Here is an 18321-nt window from a genome sequence, read left to right on the forward strand (position 1 = left end):
GTAGGACATTTACTCACATGCACGATACAGACAACATATTGTAACGTGGATACATAATTTCTTTGTAACGAAGGGAGCTATTACCAGAAGGCACATTTGTGCGAGGGATTCATTGGCGAGTCCTTTGGGCAAGAAAAGGTTTCGCTGAAATGTTGTGAATTCATAAGAGGCACGTTGCATCTTTCATCCGAAGGCGGATGAGTTTGAGGCGTCGGGTCTGGGAATTCCTTTCCACACCACACTAGACACCCGGAAATATAGAAGATCTTGTCCTTCGTCAAACCCTTCACGTTGCCCAGAGTGACATGCGACTTTTCCGAAGCCGCCTTGTATGCCCTCAACAAGGACGTGGTACCCATCGTGTCTGCTAGATACTCTTGGGGATAATCTTTGTAAGCTCTAGCTTTCGGAGCTTTCTCAATAGTCTCGTTGTGGCAACGAACGATCTCGTCGTACTCCGCAATACTTTCGTTGGTAAACCACGGTTTGAAATGTCCTGCACCGTCATAATTCCTGCCAAACGTGTCGTAGCCGTGCATTACTTCATGTGTCACGAAACGCCCAAGGGCTCCATAGTTCACCTCTGGAGGAGCACCATTCGCAAACACTGGCGCCAGTAAAACAGCGGCTGATATCGCTATGCGATTCTGCTGCGGCACGTAGACGCCGTTGACGAGGAATGTGGGAAAGATGGGTCGCACCTCGATGGGTGAGGAGTCGCTCAGTATTCCGTTCCACTTGCGTTTTGTCCAAAACTTCTGAACCTGAAGGTAGTCCTCAATGAAAGTTCCGTTGAGGTCGTTGAGGTCAGGGATGTCTCTAAAGAACGCGTCTATCTTGAAGGCGGAGTTAAATTCCAGCAAGTAAGCAATATCTTTTCTCAGCAACGAGATTTTCTGCAGAGCTCGACTGCTAGTGGTCTCGTCCAGCCAATATGAAGTCTCGAAGGACTTCTTGACTTCCTCAACAATTCCGTGAATCATCTCCCCGACGAGATGCAGCCTCGAGGTGTTCACTATGGTAAACAGGAACCCCGAACCTGCAGTGTTCGGGAACCATCCATTCGTTTGGTCCAGGCACATAGGAAGATCAAAAAGTATAGGCCTGTAGCTATGCAATTGGTGCAACAAGGACGCTTTGTAGAGGTAACGAGCAGTCCTCCAGGCAAAGAATGTCCTTATTTCATTTGATGTGGCGTTCCGTAATTTGCCGAATAAATTGTGGAAGAAATGAACGTCGTCCACTGCCATGGTGACTTTTACATCTTTCGGAAGTCGCGCGTCTGTATTATCCTCCAGGGCCCGACTCCACCGTTCTGAGAGGGTCGTGTCATTGTTCACTAAAAGGCCTAACTTCGACAAGAGGAACAGAAGGTTCTTGCTTCCTGAGGTTTCGCTGCCAGTGTACTGAACTTGCGACAGATTGGCTAAATTATTCTCCGCTGCAATGATCTCATCTGGGAGATCGCGGATGTCTATGGACAGGATTTCCGATAAAATCAGCGTAATCTCATCTTTCCTCGCCTCTCGGTCTTTCCTGACGTCGTCTATTATCGAGTAGTCTCGTCCCATGGAGAGCACAACATGCTCGTCTTTCACCCTTCGTGCTTTCGCTACGTAAAATATCAGGGTAATGTCGAAAACAAAAATAAATTTCACCATAACATCCAGTTCGTCGAATTTCATGTCACCTGTGAAAGTCATTCCATGTTGCTTTAATAGCTCTCTCAGGGCTTTTGTCGTAGTATCGTTATTAATATCCATGCAGTGTTGGTAGAGCGCGGCTGCTTTTTGATATCCTGTTTGCCCTGTGCGCGGGACCTTTTCGTCTTGTAAATGTCTGATCACATTTGAGGTGACATTGTGCTGCAGGACTTGCATATTGAATGTCTTAGTCGGATCATACCAGTGAGATAAAGACGACTGAGCTCCGTTACAGACGTAACTGTAAAAGTTTTCGCAAGGATCTTTCCCTGTGTCCATGGACACGTCAATAAGCCAACGCATGTACTGGCAGTCTTCCGTATCACATACTTTGTCAGTGTCTGGATGTTTCGTGGACATTGTCGCCTTGGTTGTCGTCTCGGGTGTTACAGTCGTTGACGTCGTAAGCCAGTGAGGAGTGTCTTCATAGTCTTCGTAATCGGCATCCGGAAATGGGTATTTGGGAGGAAGTTTGGGTATCACTACATCTTCAGGGGTGGAGGTGGTGATACCCTTGTGGTCCGGTGTTGATCTCCATTCATGACGTGCAACCCAATAGGTTGCTCCAAATGCCACCGGAACAAGAATCACGAGGAGTACCCTTCCCAGTAAGACGTAAGAAGTTTCGTCCTCCTTCACCTGAAATTGGGAAAAATATACTTTGTTAATGAGAACATAATCAGCATCTGGCCTTGTAAAGTTGAATGTCTTTGCCACATGCGAGGGTGAGCGAAAACCCGGAGCTGTTTCTGTAATTCCGATGGAACTCCGACCTATTGAAAGATACGCGGTGAATTTTTTATTATTTATTTTTTCCTCCGTCGGACGTCCCAGCAAGTTTTTGTTTAAACACACACTGCTCGCACATTTTCATGGTTTAATTTTAGTAGAACGTAGATAATGTACGTGACTTCCGGAATACCATGTATACCGCACCCGATCAACTGGTAAAATTCTGAGCCGCGCACTCTTAGAAATGAACTTCACTGCTACAAGCCAACCACCATCTCGAATGATATCATTATCTGCCCCGATTTGTTGAAAACGGGAGGCGTACGCCTTTTTTGTGACAATTATTAACAGCATAAGTGTCACAGAAAAGGCGTACGCCTCCCGTTTCCAACAAATCAGGGCAGATAACGATATCATTCGAGGTGATGGTTGGCTAGTTGCGTGCTATACGGAGAGTGTGCACGCTGTCATTCATTCCGGTAAATAGGTTAACCTCATGGTAACGGAATCGACGCTTTGTTAACTTTCTTTTTCTTTTTTTTAATAATTCCGTGTTAGCCCCGCGAAGCAACTGTGGCTGTGAGCGGCGTATAGACGTGGACATATGGAGAGAGGACAGCAGGAAGGAGTGGGGGACAGGGGTGTTAGTATGCGTCCTGGGCCGACTTCAAGGGGAACTGCGCCGACATTCGTCTAGAAAGTCTTCGGAAAACCCGGGGAAAACCTCAGACAGCACAGCCAGTGACAGGATTCGAACCCGTGTCACCTCCCAGTCTCGACGTGGAAAGCGATCACTCTAACCACTATGCCACGGGAGCTGGTGCCCTGTCAACGCTCGCTAGTATGGCTCTAAAGTGACATCTACACCAACCATGCCTACAAATTTTATTCAATACAGAGCAGAGCAGTGCAGAACGCAGTCTTGGCTCCTGTGTAACGCAACAAGGCTTGAAGAACTACGCAGAGTGAGTTCACGACGCTACGCTAGTTTCACGAAATATGAGCGAAAGTTAGGTTAGGTTAGGTAAGGTTACAAAATGGTTCATCGCACACCAAAAAAGGACCAACTGTGTAATGTTACCGAGTGGTGTGAGGCGTATTCAAAAATTTTTATTTCGTGCTTAATCGGTTAGTAAAATTAATTTGTCAGTTTCGCAATTATAAGGATTAAAGCCACAATGTCCGTGGGAAAGTTGTAGCGGGAGATACAACAACATGAAACTTTTTCGGGTTTGCAAAAGATGGACGCCAGAACTGTCGCAGACGAGCGACCAGCGTCGGATCATGGTGGCGCTCACGAGGTTCCTGTTATTGAACGAGGATTGGTCACATTCTGATTCACAATTTGACAGTTTCGCTTGACATTCACATTGACGAATTCACATTCATCCTGACAGTCGCTGATAGAAATTCGTGTTTTCTGTGTTACCAGCCATCTGTGCTAACAATATGCAGTCCGTCGGTGTGGTAGGCAATGAAGGCACTCTATTTTTCAGCTTTGGCTCACATTTCGTCGAGATAGCGCACTCTTAAAACTGAAGTTCACCGCATGGCACGCTCCAGCTAATCATATTCTAAAATGATATCGTTATCTGCGTGACTTGTTGAACACGGGAAGTGTACGCCATTTTTGTGACAATTATGAGCAGCATGGGTGTCACAAAAAAACGTGTACACCTCTCATTTTCAACAGGGCAGATGTGGTTTGCTAGGTGCGGGTTTGTGCCGTGAAGATCATTCTTAAGAGTGCACGCATGCGGCACCGAAGGCAACTATACTTTAATAGGGTAAAACTTACTGATACATTAATTATATGTTTCTGAGAAATACAAGATATCACTAGTCATTGAAGGCATCGTCCCTGTGAACTGAATGCATGGGGAGGGGATGGCATGGGCCCTTCGTGCATGACACCGCCGAGTCATGGAGGAGAGGAAACGTCGGAGAGGCAGTTTCGAACAGATTTCCGTATAGGACCCCTCCGGCGGTTGGTCCTGTCACAACCTCCATTTCTTACAGTCCACCACATGGTCATCTCTAAAGCTTCGGTTTAGCAACGCTTAGTTGCTCGCGGTGCTTTCCGTGTTTTTATGCTTTTCCAAAGTCATTTACTCTCAAAATGTGAGCACCACTGCGGAAACAACGTTTTTTGTTAACGTGTTCTTACCGCGCTTGCGGCTGTCGTTCAACAGAAAGCAGCTCTGTCAACAAAAAAAAAAAAAAAATAACGTTTCATTCGTAAGCGCGCACTTGACCGGTTTGTTTCGTATACCGCTGTCTGTGAGAGAGAACCTTTAACACGTCAGATCTAACCCTTTAAATACCATGCCAATGATGAAAGAGGGGCCAGAAGAATAACAGCCTCTGTTCGAAATATCGGCGGCTCCTGTCCTTCTTCCGTACTTCTTTACCGGTTCGCTGGATTTCTACCCATCTAAGGTCCTGTGAGAGAGTCATCTTGGATCGTTCCTTTGCAAGCTGCCGCTGTGTTACAGCTGCAGATTAATTTTGATTTACTCCACTGTTGTAACAGGTTTGATTACTGGTGTGCTTTACCACTTGAGCAACAAACACACAAAATGTGGCCATCGTCACACAAACAACTAGAGTAACTTTAATTGCATGTGATCATTTGCATATATTGGTTAAGCGCAAAAGGACTGCAATCAGTTATGTATTGGAAGAGAGGACAACGCGCTGTGTGCTGTTAAGCGAAGGATATAACATCAACGATCGTAGAATTCGAGGACAACTTTTTCCCGCAGTTGTGTTTGTCGCCCGTACCTCGAACTAGTGACTCGCATTAATTACACGGACATTTTTGTTTGCTGCGCGTCTTGAGAGTCATCGATGTTAATGATCGTTAGCCTTCAAGTGAATTGTCTCTTCGGAATTACGACAATGTCTAACCAGATGCACTGCCAACACGTTGCACACGGCCGCCACCATGAGAAGTCCGAGAACGAGCTCCTGTTCGTGCCGGAAAGACCCATATACACCACGACGAAGAACGAATCGCTTACTCGCTAAGCATGCGGGATAGCTTGGCACTGACCAAGCGAACATTACTGCTCGTGAGTTGGGAAAAAAAGTTGCCCCGAAATCACCACCCGAATGCGCCATATGTGCAAGCTTGTCTGACGCTCTGTTTTTCTTGTGCCTTCCCCGTTGCGAAGTAAGCTCAAGAACATGTAATTCATTGGTGGGCAGGGGGACCTTCGCGCTCCACCGCGACAGAAATATCTGAGCCGAAACTAATTCATTACTGCAACAAATAACCCGCTTCGGTTGCAGATTTTTCTGTATATGTGTTCACGAGGGTAGTGCCCATTTTAATGCCAACAAAATGGTTGTAAACATAAAGTTCTTCGATCCGTGCACCCGTTCGCCAATCATATTACCTTGGGATTAACTGACACATGCTGTCTTAGTATAGAAAGTATTAAGTTTCTAGCCTTTGCAGAATTTTTACGAAACAACTATGAGAGCAGCACACATGTTTTCTTTTTTTCCTTGGGTTCTTACTTACCAGGCGACATTCTCTTGAAGAAGTGTGCATCTACAAGATGACTAATTACCTGAAGCACATTAATTAGCTTTTTAATTAGGGGATTTCAGGCAAAAGCGAGATGGCAGATTGGGAGGCTATCTTATAGTTGCGAGCCATTTCACATTTAAAAAATCTTGAAACAGGCACGTGCATTAAAATATCCATCCACCAACGTCGGTCATTCTCAAGCAAAGGAGTAAAATGGGGAGTAATTCCAGCTTCTAGTCCCCCACACTGCAATTACTCCGCATTTTAGTCCCCTAACTCAGACATTTACTCTCCAAGACTCCAAACTGTCACTGAGCTCCGCGAATGGTCCTTCGAATGCGACAGTCTACGTAAATTTGTGTCCTTGGTGCATTTGGTGACATAAGGCTGTATATAACGCAGCAAACCTAGAAAATTTCCGCACACACACACTAAGAAACAATGAGCGCTTCTTTCTTCGGACATTGTGCCCTATATGTATGTCGCAAGATTTTATGTCACCCGACATATCATGGTTGACGATTTGATTCAAAGTATTTTCATGCACGCACACGAATTATGTTATGTTTCTGTTAGAACGGAGCGGGAAAAGCAGACTCCACTCTGTGACATTCACCTACTCCAGTGGCATTTGCTTCCGGAAGGGTCCATTTTTTTGTGGGCAATGCTTTAGGTCCCCAAGAGGAGTTAAAATTACCCTTGTTTTTCCATTACATGTGAGAGGCATTACGAGTGCGCGCGAACAGAGAGAACGGCTCGGCGATACTGGCCACTTCTTGACATTGGTGCCATAACCGACCGGGCGAAAGCTAAGGTAAGACGAGAACTTAAGACAGTACCGGAACCGGACAGTTTTGTCAACGACCTTTCATCGTTTGACCCCGGACACCAGATCGCGAGGACAATTCGAGCTCCACGATCGAGGGATGCGACCTCGACAAAGAGTAATCCTTCCGGCGGCTTGGCTATCGATGGCGAAAGACGAAAGCCGCAGACTGAATCACGCTAGCGACCAGTCACGCTAGCGACTCCTGTATTCTAGCGACCCAAACACTTCCGGATTCGTACATCCGTGGTATAAGTGCAGAAACTCCCCCATGTCTGTTTTTGTCTGCTTTCGCAACGTTCTTTGTTCTCGCGGCCATTGCTCTTGGTATTGCGTATGGCTGCCCTCCGAGAAGCCCACGACCTGCATGTTTACACTCGTCTCGCCGGTGTGGCACACAGCTAAAGGCAACGGGACAGGGTCTATGAATGGTATGGACGAGAGGGCGAAGGGTGTGGTACGAAGTCGAGGGCGCAGAATTCTTCTTCTTCGTCCCACGAGAATGGCCATTAGCCACAAGGGAGATCGGCCAGGGCTATGAGGATGTCCAACTTGTACTATGACTTGACGGTGACAATTTGGATGGAGAATGTGATGGTTGGGGGGAGAATTGTAATGGTTGAAATGGTGGAGGTGCTGAAGTTCGCTTGTTTTGGTTCCATGGCACAAGGGCAGAGCATCGTGCATGTCGTGGTTTTTTGCATAATTGACATGTAGAGCCATTGTAGTATTCATTAGTAGCAGTCATTCATTAGTAGTCATTGTAGTAGAGTCATTGTGTAGTAGTCAGTGTAGATGTATGGCTGTGTGTTCGACCGTAGCTTTCCATTCCAGGTAAGTAAGAGCCCGCGGAGTTGGATACCCTGCACTGAAAGTGTGGCACGAAGTTATACTTGGGCTAAACCAAAGCAATCAGATGACACTGTAACCTTCGGCCACCCTTTTCAGACTTATGTTGCTTTTGACTCGCCTCGTGCGAGGGAGCCACCGGAATTTCTCAGTCCTAATCAGCTACTTCGGTGTGAGCGTGGTAACACTCAATGGGTGATTGTGGATGCAAAGGTGGGATGATGCAAAGGTGTGCTAGAAGCGGCGCGAGCCAGAAAGAAAATACGCAAGCCCAACCGCTACCGACCTATCCCAGCTGGAAGTGCTGGAGGCTCCAAACGAAAGGAGGGCTGATAAGGACACGGGAACCCCCCAGCAGACGGAGAGGGAGACTTATATAGGCCTCTCGAAGCCTAGCGTAAAGAGCTACAGTGCATGAGGAAGTGCTCCAGCCGTCTCGTCCTGGCCACAGGTGGGGACAACGCGGGAATGAAGAGTGGCCGGCTCGGTGAAGATAGAAGTTGAGGGGGATGGCGGGGTCAGCGAGACCTCTGACTGCCGAGAAAGACAGGAATTCGGCTTCCCACGGTAAGCACAGATGGGGCGTACGCAGGGCGCAAAATGGGGCCAGAGGATAACCGTGCAAAACGTTTGTATCTGGCGACACACACATGTGCAAGGGGAGGCAGCAGGCCAATAACCGCTCCAGAGAGGGACATTTTTGCGAGGGGATCAGCTGGTCTCGTTTACAAGCAAGCCCACGGTGACCAGGAACCCACGTTATAATAGATCGCGTATGTGCGAGGGAACGAGCGTAAGCAGAATGGAGAGCAAGTTTCTGGGAAGGGTCGCCAAAGGGGGAAACGACTGAGAGTGAGTCTGAAAGGCAAGAGCACCCTTTCCCAGTGGGGCGGGACCCTTTTGAGAGCTAGAATCATGGCGAGGGAACTCGGAGGGAAATCGGCGAAATGGAGGGGTGAAATCTGGGAGCCGCACCGGGGACTGGAAAGTCAAGCTCAGGGAAGAAAAGGCCGACCCCAGAGCGCGCCTCTGAGGCAGAGGGCGTCAGGTTGCGACCACAAGATGTAGCGGAAATTGATGAAGATGGTTTGTTAGCAATGTCTGCAGAGTACGCAAAGAAGCATGACGGACACTCGTGGGGAAGATGTCAATTACACTCACAGAAGGAGGGGTCCAGCGGGGCCCCAAGTGGGAGGACATCCAAGAAGCGAAACCTTGAATGGTAGAAGGAGTTGCTGGGGCGAAAACTAATTGCGGGGTATTTCTAACGGTGACACTGCCGAGTTAACCACAGCCGAGCATCCATAGCGAATGATAGGTTTATCGCTTCTGATTTGAAGAGAAAGGGGGGCGCACGCCTTTTTGTGGCAATTTTCATATATCCAAATTACCACAAAAAGGCGTACGCCAACCTCCCTCTTAGAATCAGAAGCGATAACCCTATCATTCGCGGCCATGCTTGGCGCACAGCGTGCTATGCGGTGAGGTTCTGTTTTTAGAGTGCATGCTGCTACTTTTATCCTTCTCATTGCTTTCACCTCTTGAAGGGTTTTTGTATGTAAAGTGCCCTCCCTCGCGTACGCCTTTTTGTACCGGTCACCACAGGTAACACTACCCAGTCCTGCTATATGGTGTGCGATTACCCATTCCATTTTTAACTTTTCTCATATTTCGTGAACCACCCGTGTATACGACAGGCGCAACCCACTCTAATAAGGCAAAATTTATTAATCCTTATGAATTAATTCATTAATTACATGCCTTCTAGGAAATACAAGATAGCAGAATTGTAAGTAGTCATTAGACGCATCGCCCCTCAGACCTGAACGTATTGTTTGGGACATTGTTCTCTAAAATATGGAGCGGTCCCCTACCGGAGGTGTCACACAAGAATGAGCTGTACCGCAACCAGGCGGCCATGTACGGCCGAGGGAACGCCTACCACCATCTACCATCATAGCCGACATCATCTAGGACGCGAAAATGCTTCCCAAGGTCCCAAAGTTGCATCTTGGATTATCCCGTCTGAGCTTCCTCTATGCCACTATGTGGTGAAGTTCATTTTGAAGAGTGCAGGTACGTAGTTTTCCGATGAAAATTCTGTAACATCTAAAAAACACCCTGTATAGTTGTCTCGTCACACAGTTCTCAACGCGGCGGCGCGTGGATAGCCCTGTCGACACATCTACACACTAAAACATTTTACACCTCTTTAGGTGTTAAAAGGGCGTGTTGCACAATTTACACCCCACGCTTAACTGTCTAACACCCATTTGAGTGTAAAGGGGGTGTATCCTGCTGTTTACGCCCTTCTGTCTGCTTTTTACACCCCTTCGTGAGAAGGTCATCAGGCCCATAGGGTGTAAAAGGCGGGTCAGCTGCACACAGAATTTCTGTAGTTTTAGCAGCGATGGGACTTATGCACCTTAGCTTCTGTTCGTTCTGTGCTGTGAGGATAGTCCATGCACTCCACTGTTTTTAAATGTGGCACTGAACAACATGCACATTACTTAGAACTGCACATAATTAAATGATATGCTGCAAATGATGCCAGCCGACTTCTTACACAGGCCAACTACCAAGACCAGTAACTGTGGATATTTTATTTAGGGTCTCAGAGGTGAACATGGGCATGGCAGTAATGGACTGCACTTAATATGTACACAGCCATGCAGGAAAAAAATTGATGAAACTCTTTCAATCTAATGCGGCCTTCGAATGACATCAGAATGGCAGAGCAAAAGCAGATTAAAAAGGGACAGTAGGGACCCCAGCGGGTATTCAGATTCCGGCTGAATAACGTTCTCCTCCCGGCGTACATACTGTATGTGCAAGGATACATCTGAAAATGAAATAGTTTTCGAGGAATTGAATTAAATCGAACACCCGAACCATATCCCGTTTCGGTTTCCTACTCACCGTGACGTCACGAATAGTGAGGGCAAAACTACGGTAATTCGATGGAAGCGAAGTCTAAGTTTCATTACCATGCGCAGCATGAAACACATCAAGGCAGGTACAAAAGTTAGAGCACGTTCCCGTGAATATATTCAGCAAAATGACCATTTGACAGAAAAATGACGTCACTCCCGGTGTATGGTGCAGCCTACATTCAAGTCACGGTCTCAATCTTTAAAATGCTGTAATAAATTTTCAAAAGCAAATACAGAGGTACAGCTTTCTAAGGGGTGTAACTGCTTACACCCTACAGACTTTACACCCAAATGGGTGTGAGTTATCAAACACCATTTTTACACTGGAAAGGGTGTAAAAAAGTTTAGTGTGTACGTGTCGAAAGGTCCGCGTACTGAAATGTCCGTGCACCGAAACATCCGTGTACCGAAATGTCCTCTACCGAAAACTCATGTACCGAAATGTCCTAAAGCAGAATTCTTGCGACCCAGCCGTGCACCTACGTCTTGGGGCGTCCCCAAGTCCTAGGGCAACCCCAAATGTCCCATGATATCTCAAGACCTCACGCTTTGGGGATAGATTTTCAATAGGGAAGATGAACCCTTTTAACAGCCGCTATTGCGCCCGTGGTCCCTTACCGTTCGCGGAGGAACGGACTGAAAGCTGGGGAGCATGAAGCCAACTAGGTCGGGGACCTAGAGGAAGTAAAAAGAGGCAATGGAACAGAAAACTACGTTCTGGATAGATTGACAGTCCCCCATACGTGACCCAGTGTAGACAAATAAACGCCGGTTTGTGTTAGAGGGTTACATATACAGTCGACCCTCGTTTATCCGGACGGTGCCGTTCCCGGCGAAAATCGTCCGGATACCGGGGCATCCGGATAAATGAAACGACCGAATTAGAAAACGTCGTACAGAGCAAGGTTTAGTTAAAACACAGAAATCTCGTCAATGACAGCTGGTTACATAGTAGTGTAGGTATTCGATTCCTGCATACTTGTGCTATTGCATAGAGTTGAGCACGCTGTTGCGCTGCTCGAAGAGTGTCAGTGCGGACGCAAAGTGTCAATGTCGGAGACTTGTTTCTCACTGGCGTCATCGGCACCGTCTTGCTGCACATCATCGTAGGCAACAGCAGCAATCACACCGTCCATCAGTCATACTCTGCGCAACGCGTCATCATCCTTTTCAACGTAAACGTAGTCAGAAACCGCAGCATCATCTACGGAAAGTCGCAGTGAGCCTCTGCATCAGGATCGCAGCTCACCTAGGGGAATGCTTCATCGGCCAACGGGCCGTAAGCAGCAGGCCCTCGGGTTAGAGTTTTCCCCTCTAGAACCGGACAGTTGCTCGAGATATTTCCAAATGACTCGACTGGTCAACGTGACCCAACGCATACAAATAGAAAAGGGGGTCATCGTGCACGGTTGTCTCCCCTACGGAGGAATGTAGGTCCTTGACGTGTGACGGGAATAACCCAAACACAGCGAAAAGGGTGACGACCCGGGGTCAGCGTCTCCTCTTACTCACGGTAGTCCGGATAACTGAAGCTGGATTACAAGAATTTTCGACTTTCGTTCCCTGGAATTCTTGTCCGAGTCCGGAAGCTGAAGTCCGGATAAACGAGAACAAAATACATGGAGGAAAATCCGTTCCCGTGCCTTTTGTCCGGATAGCGCGGGATCCGGATAAATGAAGTCCGGATAAACGGGGGTCGACTGTATATGGCTAGGGCTATGTATCATATATATTATGATACGATACGTACTCTCCCGGTTATTCCCGCGGTGGAACCAGCTCTTTCTGTAAAGGCAGGTTGGAATGACAAGTAACTGTCTTCGCAACCTGCCTTTCCAGGAAGAGCTGGTGCCACCGCGCGGAAAGCAGCGAAATGGAGTGGTTGTCAATAGCGGTCTGTGCCCGAGCAGTGAGCAAAAACTACACTACTACTTCTGCTGCGGGTTCATTCGTCTACACCGAAACCGGAACAAGCTAAAATTCTCCCCCTTGTTGTACTTTTATTTGCAAATGCGGAACGAACATGCCACTACCGTCTTTATCAAAAAGTCAACTCCACAGGTTCACAAAATATTGCTTCTTATCGCAGAAATGTGCAACCCGATGTAATGTGGATGACGGACGCCGAATGACAACCAGAGCCTTACTCAATATGCTCGGTCCTATTGACTCAGTACTTAGGAGGCATGTGACATCCAAACGCCAAGTCCCGATAGGATACGCCACCGTTGCGCGCATGCTCCGTTAATACTTTATGAAACAGACTGTGGAAATTATAATTTTAAATGCTGAACTGAATGGTATCGCACAGCTACAGACTTCGATAGCTGTAACTGTATTCCACGACCAAACACCTGTAGAATAATGCCTCGGTAGGATCAGTACAGAAACTCACCAATGTTGGCTTTTCTTCGCTCGTTCTTTGTTCTCCCGGCCATTGCTCCTGGTATTGCGTATGGCTGTCATCCGGGAAGTCCACGACCTGCATGTTTATACTCGTCTTGTCGGTGTGGCACACAACCAAAGGCAACGGGCCACGGATCTGTTAATGGATGGATGAGAGGGTGAAGGGTCAGGTACGAAATCGAAGGCCAAATTCGAATGGCACAACAGAAGGCACGATCACGAGGGCAAGATACTTCAAATCTTCTTCTTCTTCTACCAATGAGATAATGGCCGTGAGCCACTAAGGGAGATTGGCCAGGACAAAAGGGCGTGAGATGTTTGTTTATGTCTGTGCAGTAATGATGGGGACTAAGGCCAAGTCGGATCCAAGTTCAAAGTTCTTCTTCTTCCAACCTCCTGCTTCTTCTTTGTCCAAGCAAAAGGTGACTGTGAGCCACTAAGGGAGGCGTAATTACCTCTGTGTGAAAGTTGTGTGTGGTCTTCTGTGTGAAGGTGATATGAGATGTAAGGCTGGTTAGGCGCGGGGGTGAACTTACATGTACCGGGTGTCTGAGCTAAATCCCCGGTCCAAATAAGTCGTGAACGAGTGCACCGATCGAATAACTTTCTCTTTTTTATAAATATCTGCCCGATACTACCATCAGGCTACGCACCTTGTTAATGAGTGCCAGGCGCTCATTATTTAAATAAGTATTAAAACGAGTTCATTGTTGAGTGCTTTCAGTGCACGTCTGATAGCGAGAGTACAGAGCACAACTTTACTTGTCTTGGCTTCAGGAATTGTCTTGTCTTTGCTATGACTTCTTGTCTTGAGTTTAGGACTTAAGCATGTCTTTAGAACTAACCGCGTTCTAAAGACAAGTCATCGTCCTATATTTTGAAGATAAATGTGTTTGAAGGTTGTACCAGAATCATTTGAATGTTTCAGCCGCTTCCACTGGTACCTGAGGTGATACCGGGTAAGATTTTCAACTGCACGCTTTTCGTATTTATTTTGCAGTGGCCATACTATTACTTTTCTTTAAAAAATGATATTTAGTACTGTACTGATATTTGGTATTGTACTCGGTTACTGATATGCCGCTACGCAGTAATACGCGTAAAAAATGTTCAAATTACAGTACAAGTCCGGCGACGATGTGTTACATTAGAGTAAATACTGCCTGAGCCGCAGCATTCCTTGATGCAGCATTCCGCCGCCGTACAGGCGCGCAGCGTTACTTACGGTTACTTACAGTAAGACCTTGACGTCAAAATACGCTCTACCCAATATCTCGTAGGCTGCACGATATCGGCAGAAGATCAGCGAGAGGACAGGCCCTCTGCCCTGTCCGTAGTTGTCACCGCCACTACAATACCACCCACACCGCTCCCCACGAGACAAGCGGCGCTTCCGAGACAGCGTGCCAGCTCGTCTAATACCCGCTGTACCTATAGTACGATCAACTGCACTGTCCGCCTTCGCAACTCAATAACGCAACGCGCAGCGACCCAATACTACGCGAAACTCTCAATATCCCAAGCATTACACCAGCCGACGTGAACGGGTGGGAGTTTGTCGCAGCGAATTTATCCAGACCCCCCCCCCTTACAGCCCCCTGATGCCCCCAAATGTTCAGTGACGCCCCCTAACATTTCAGCTGTATACCCCCCACCCAACCCCCACCGCGAATGGCAGGGAATGCAGCATATTCCCCTTCGTCATCGCTTGTTGTTGCTGAGATGGCCTGTAGGAAATTTACTCACAAGCACGACAGAGACATCATATTGTGTAGAGTTCCTTTATAACGAAGTGAGCTATTACCAGAAGACACATTTGTGCGAGGGATTCATTGGCGAGTCCTTTGGGCAAGAAAAAGTTTCGCTGAAATGTTGTGAATTCATAAGAGGCACGTTGCATCTTTCATCCGAAGGCGGATGAGTTTGAGGCGTCGGGTCTGGGAATTCCTTTCCACACCACACTAGACACGTGGAAATGTAGAAGATCTTGTCCTTCGTCAAATCCCTCACGTTGCCCAGAGTGACATGCGACTTTTCCGAAGCTTTTTTATATGCCCTCAACCGAGACGTAATACCCAGCGTGTCTGCTAGATACTCCAGGGGGTAATCTTTGTAAGCTCTAGCTTTCGGAGCTTTCTCAATAGTCTCGTTGTGGCAACGAACGATCTTGTCGTATTCCGCAATACTTTTTTCGGTAAACCACGGTTTGAAATGCCCAGCACCGTCATAATTCCTGCCAGACGTATCGTAGCCGTGCATTAGTTCATGCGTCACGGTGCTGCCTAGGGTTCCATAGTTCACTTCTGGAGGAGCACCATACGAAAAGATAGGCGTGAGCAAAAGAGCGGTTCCAATGACTATGCGATTTTGCGTCGGTATGTAAGCACCATTGACGAAGAATAGAGGAAACGTGTATCGTGGATCCACGAAGGAGGGGTCGCTCAATCTTCCATTCCAGTTGTGCTTTGTCCAAAACTTTCGAACCCGCATGTAGTCCTCGATGAAAGGTCCGTTTAGGTCAGGGAGATCTTTGAAGAACGCGTCTATTTTCAAGGCGGAGCTAAATTCCGGCGAGTAACCAATATCTCTTTTCAGCACAGAAAGTTTCTTCAGAGCTCCAACGCGAGTTGTCTCGTCCAGCCAATGTGAAGACTCGAAGGACTTCTTAATCTCGTCGACAATTGTCTCAATCATTTCCCTAGCGAGATTCAGCCTCGAACTGTTCACTATGGGAAAGAAGAAACCCGAACCTGCAGTATACGGGAACATTTTCGCAGTTTGGTCCAGGCACATAGGAACGTTCGCAAAACCAGGCGAACCAATGTACGATGGGTTCAACAAGGAAGCTTTATACAGGTAAAGGGCAATCTTCCAGGCACAGAATACCCTTAATTCATTTGCCGTAGCATTCCTGAATTTGCCGAATAAATTATGGAAGAAATGAACATCGTTCACTGTCATACTGACTTTTACGTCTTTCGGAAGTCTCGGGTCTGTACTATCCTCCAGGGCTTCATTCCACTGTTCTGACAGGGTCGTGTCGTTGTTTACCAAAAGGCCTAACTTCGACAAGGGGAACAGAAGCGTCTTTCTTCCTGAGGTTTCGCTGCCAGTGTACTTAACTTGCGCCAGATTGGATAAATTATTCTCCACTGCAATAATCTCATTTGCGAGATCGCGGAGGTCTATGGAAAGGATTGCCGATAAAATTAGCGTAATCTCCTCTTTCCTCGCCTCTCTGTTTCCAGTGACGGCGTATTTTACCGAGTACTCTTGCCTCATGTATAGTAAAAGCTGTTCGCCTTCTATCGAGCTTGGTTTTATTTCAAATATCAGGGGAATGTCGAAACCAAACATGAATTTCACCATAGCATGCAGTAGGTCGAATTGCATGTCACTTGCAAAAGTCATTCCTTGCTGCTTTAAAAACTGTCTCATTGCTTCAGTCGTGGTAACGTTATCAATATCCATGCAGTGCTGGTGGAAGGCCGCTACTTTTTGATATCCCGATTGCCCTCTTCTTGGGACCTTTACGTCTTGTAAATGCCTGGCAATATTTAAGGTGATGTTGCGCTGGATGACTTCCAAATTGAATGTCGTATTCAGATCATACCAGTGAGATAAAGACCTCAAAGCTCCGTTACAGACGTAACTGTAAAAGTTTTCGCAAGGATCTTTTTCTGTGTCCACGGACACGTCAATAAGCCAACGCATGTATTGACAATCTTCCGTATCACATACTTTATCGGTGAATGGATGTTGCGTGATGTGTGTTGACATTGTCGCCTCGGAAGTCGTCTGAGGTATCTCTGCCGTTGACGTCGTGAGCCAGTGAGGAGTGTCTTCATAGTCTTCATAACTGGCATCGGGAAATGGGTACTTGGGCGGAAGTTTGGGTATCCCGACATACGCAGCGGTGGAGGTGGTGATATCTTCGCCGTCCGGCGTGTGTCTCCATTCATGACGTGCAACCCAATATGCTGCTCCAAACGTCCCCAGAACAAGAGTCACAAGGAGTACCTTTCCCAGCAAGGAGTAAGAAGTTTCGTCCTCCTTCACCTGAAATTAAGAAAAATATACTTTGTTCAATCAGAATATAACAAGCACCTGGCCTTCTCGGGTTGAATGTCTTTCCCACGTAAGGACCTGTTTCTCTAATTTCGATGAACTCCGAGCTATTGAAAGATACACGGTTACTTTTTTGTTAATTTATTTTTTCCTCCATCCAAGAATGATTTGCTTAAACACGTATTGCTTGCAAATAACAGAGTGCAACAAAACCAGATGTGACATCAAGTGCGACTGATAGTTTAGCGTGTCTTAGAAGACCGTGGATAATGCGGTTACCGAAGTACCGCGGCTACCGCACCGGATCAACTGGCGGGATTCTGAGCCATGCACGCTGTCATTCGTTCCGTTAAGTAGGATGGCTTTATGGTGACGGAATCGACGCTCGGCTGACGTTCGCTCTTATTGCTCTGAAGTGACATCTACACCAACCATGCGTACAAGTTGCTATTCAATACAGAGAAGACCGGTGCTGACATCGTCTTCGTAGCAGTGCCATGTGACAAGACTGGAAGGTATGGCGAGTGTTTCACGAAAAGTGAGCCAAAGTTTGAAAACAGAATGGTGATGTAAGTGCTAGCAGATCAGGCCAGTGACAGGGAACCAGAGAACAAGGTTTATTCTACTATCGCGCGCAGAATGACAGTGGGACGTGCTCGTTGCACGTAAGTTGTCGTTTTCTTCATTTACTAACAAATGGTGCATCGCACATCAACAACACGAACAGCAGAGTGTTACCAGCGGCGCGGGGAACACACAAACATTTTTATTTTGCAATTAATTGATTAGTAAAATTAATTTGTCACTTTTGCGTTCATTAGGATTAGAGCCCCAATGTCAATGAGAAGGTTGGGAGATACAACGACACGAAACTTTCTCGGGATTGCAACAAATCGACGTGGGACTCACCGCTGACGCGCCAAGAGCGTCGTATCATGGTGGCGCCCCCGAGCGTACGGCCATTGAACGAAGACTAGCCACATTCCTGACTAACATTTTGGCATTTTGGCTTTATTCCCTGCGCGTCTTTGATAGGTCCCGCGCCGATTTTCTGTCTTTGTCGTTACGTTATTTTCAGTTCTTTTGTGTTACCACACCACATAGCAGGATTGGATAGTGTTACCACTGGTGACTAGTAACACTATCCAATCCTGCTATGTGGTGTGCGATTACCCATTCCATTTTTTTACTTTTCTCATATTTCGTGAACCACCCGTGTATACGACAGCGCGCGCAACCCACTCGGATAAGCCAAAGCTTATGAAT

General features: G+C 47.0%; 2 protein-coding genes across 2 annotated transcripts in view; both read right to left on the minus strand.

Annotated features, from left to right (window-relative positions):
- LOC135388977 (neprilysin-1-like) overlaps nt 1-18321 on the minus strand; it is a 20972-nt gene continuing 2651 nt past the window's right edge. The window contains exons 2-3 of the mRNA XM_064618868.1: nt 12977-13063; nt 1-2342 (exon numbers count right to left, since the gene is read on the minus strand). Coding sequence (XP_064474938.1) covers nt 81-2342; nt 12977-13063 — 2349 coding nt within the window. The 3' untranslated portion in view covers nt 1-80. The remainder of the gene's footprint in view (nt 2343-12976; nt 13064-18321) is intronic.
- The window catches only part of LOC135388978 (neprilysin-1-like), a 14726-nt gene continuing 11157 nt past the window's right edge, over nt 14753-18321 (minus strand). Inside the window, exon 2 of the mRNA XM_064618869.1 lies at nt 14753-17046. Coding sequence (XP_064474939.1) covers nt 14788-16767 — 1980 coding nt within the window. The 5' untranslated portion in view covers nt 16768-17046 and the 3' untranslated portion in view covers nt 14753-14787. The remainder of the gene's footprint in view (nt 17047-18321) is intronic.

Source organism: Ornithodoros turicata, chromosome 3, assembly GCF_037126465.1.
Source record: "Ornithodoros turicata isolate Travis chromosome 3, ASM3712646v1, whole genome shotgun sequence".
NCBI classification, from domain to species: domain Eukaryota; kingdom Metazoa; phylum Arthropoda; class Arachnida; order Ixodida; family Argasidae; genus Ornithodoros; species Ornithodoros turicata.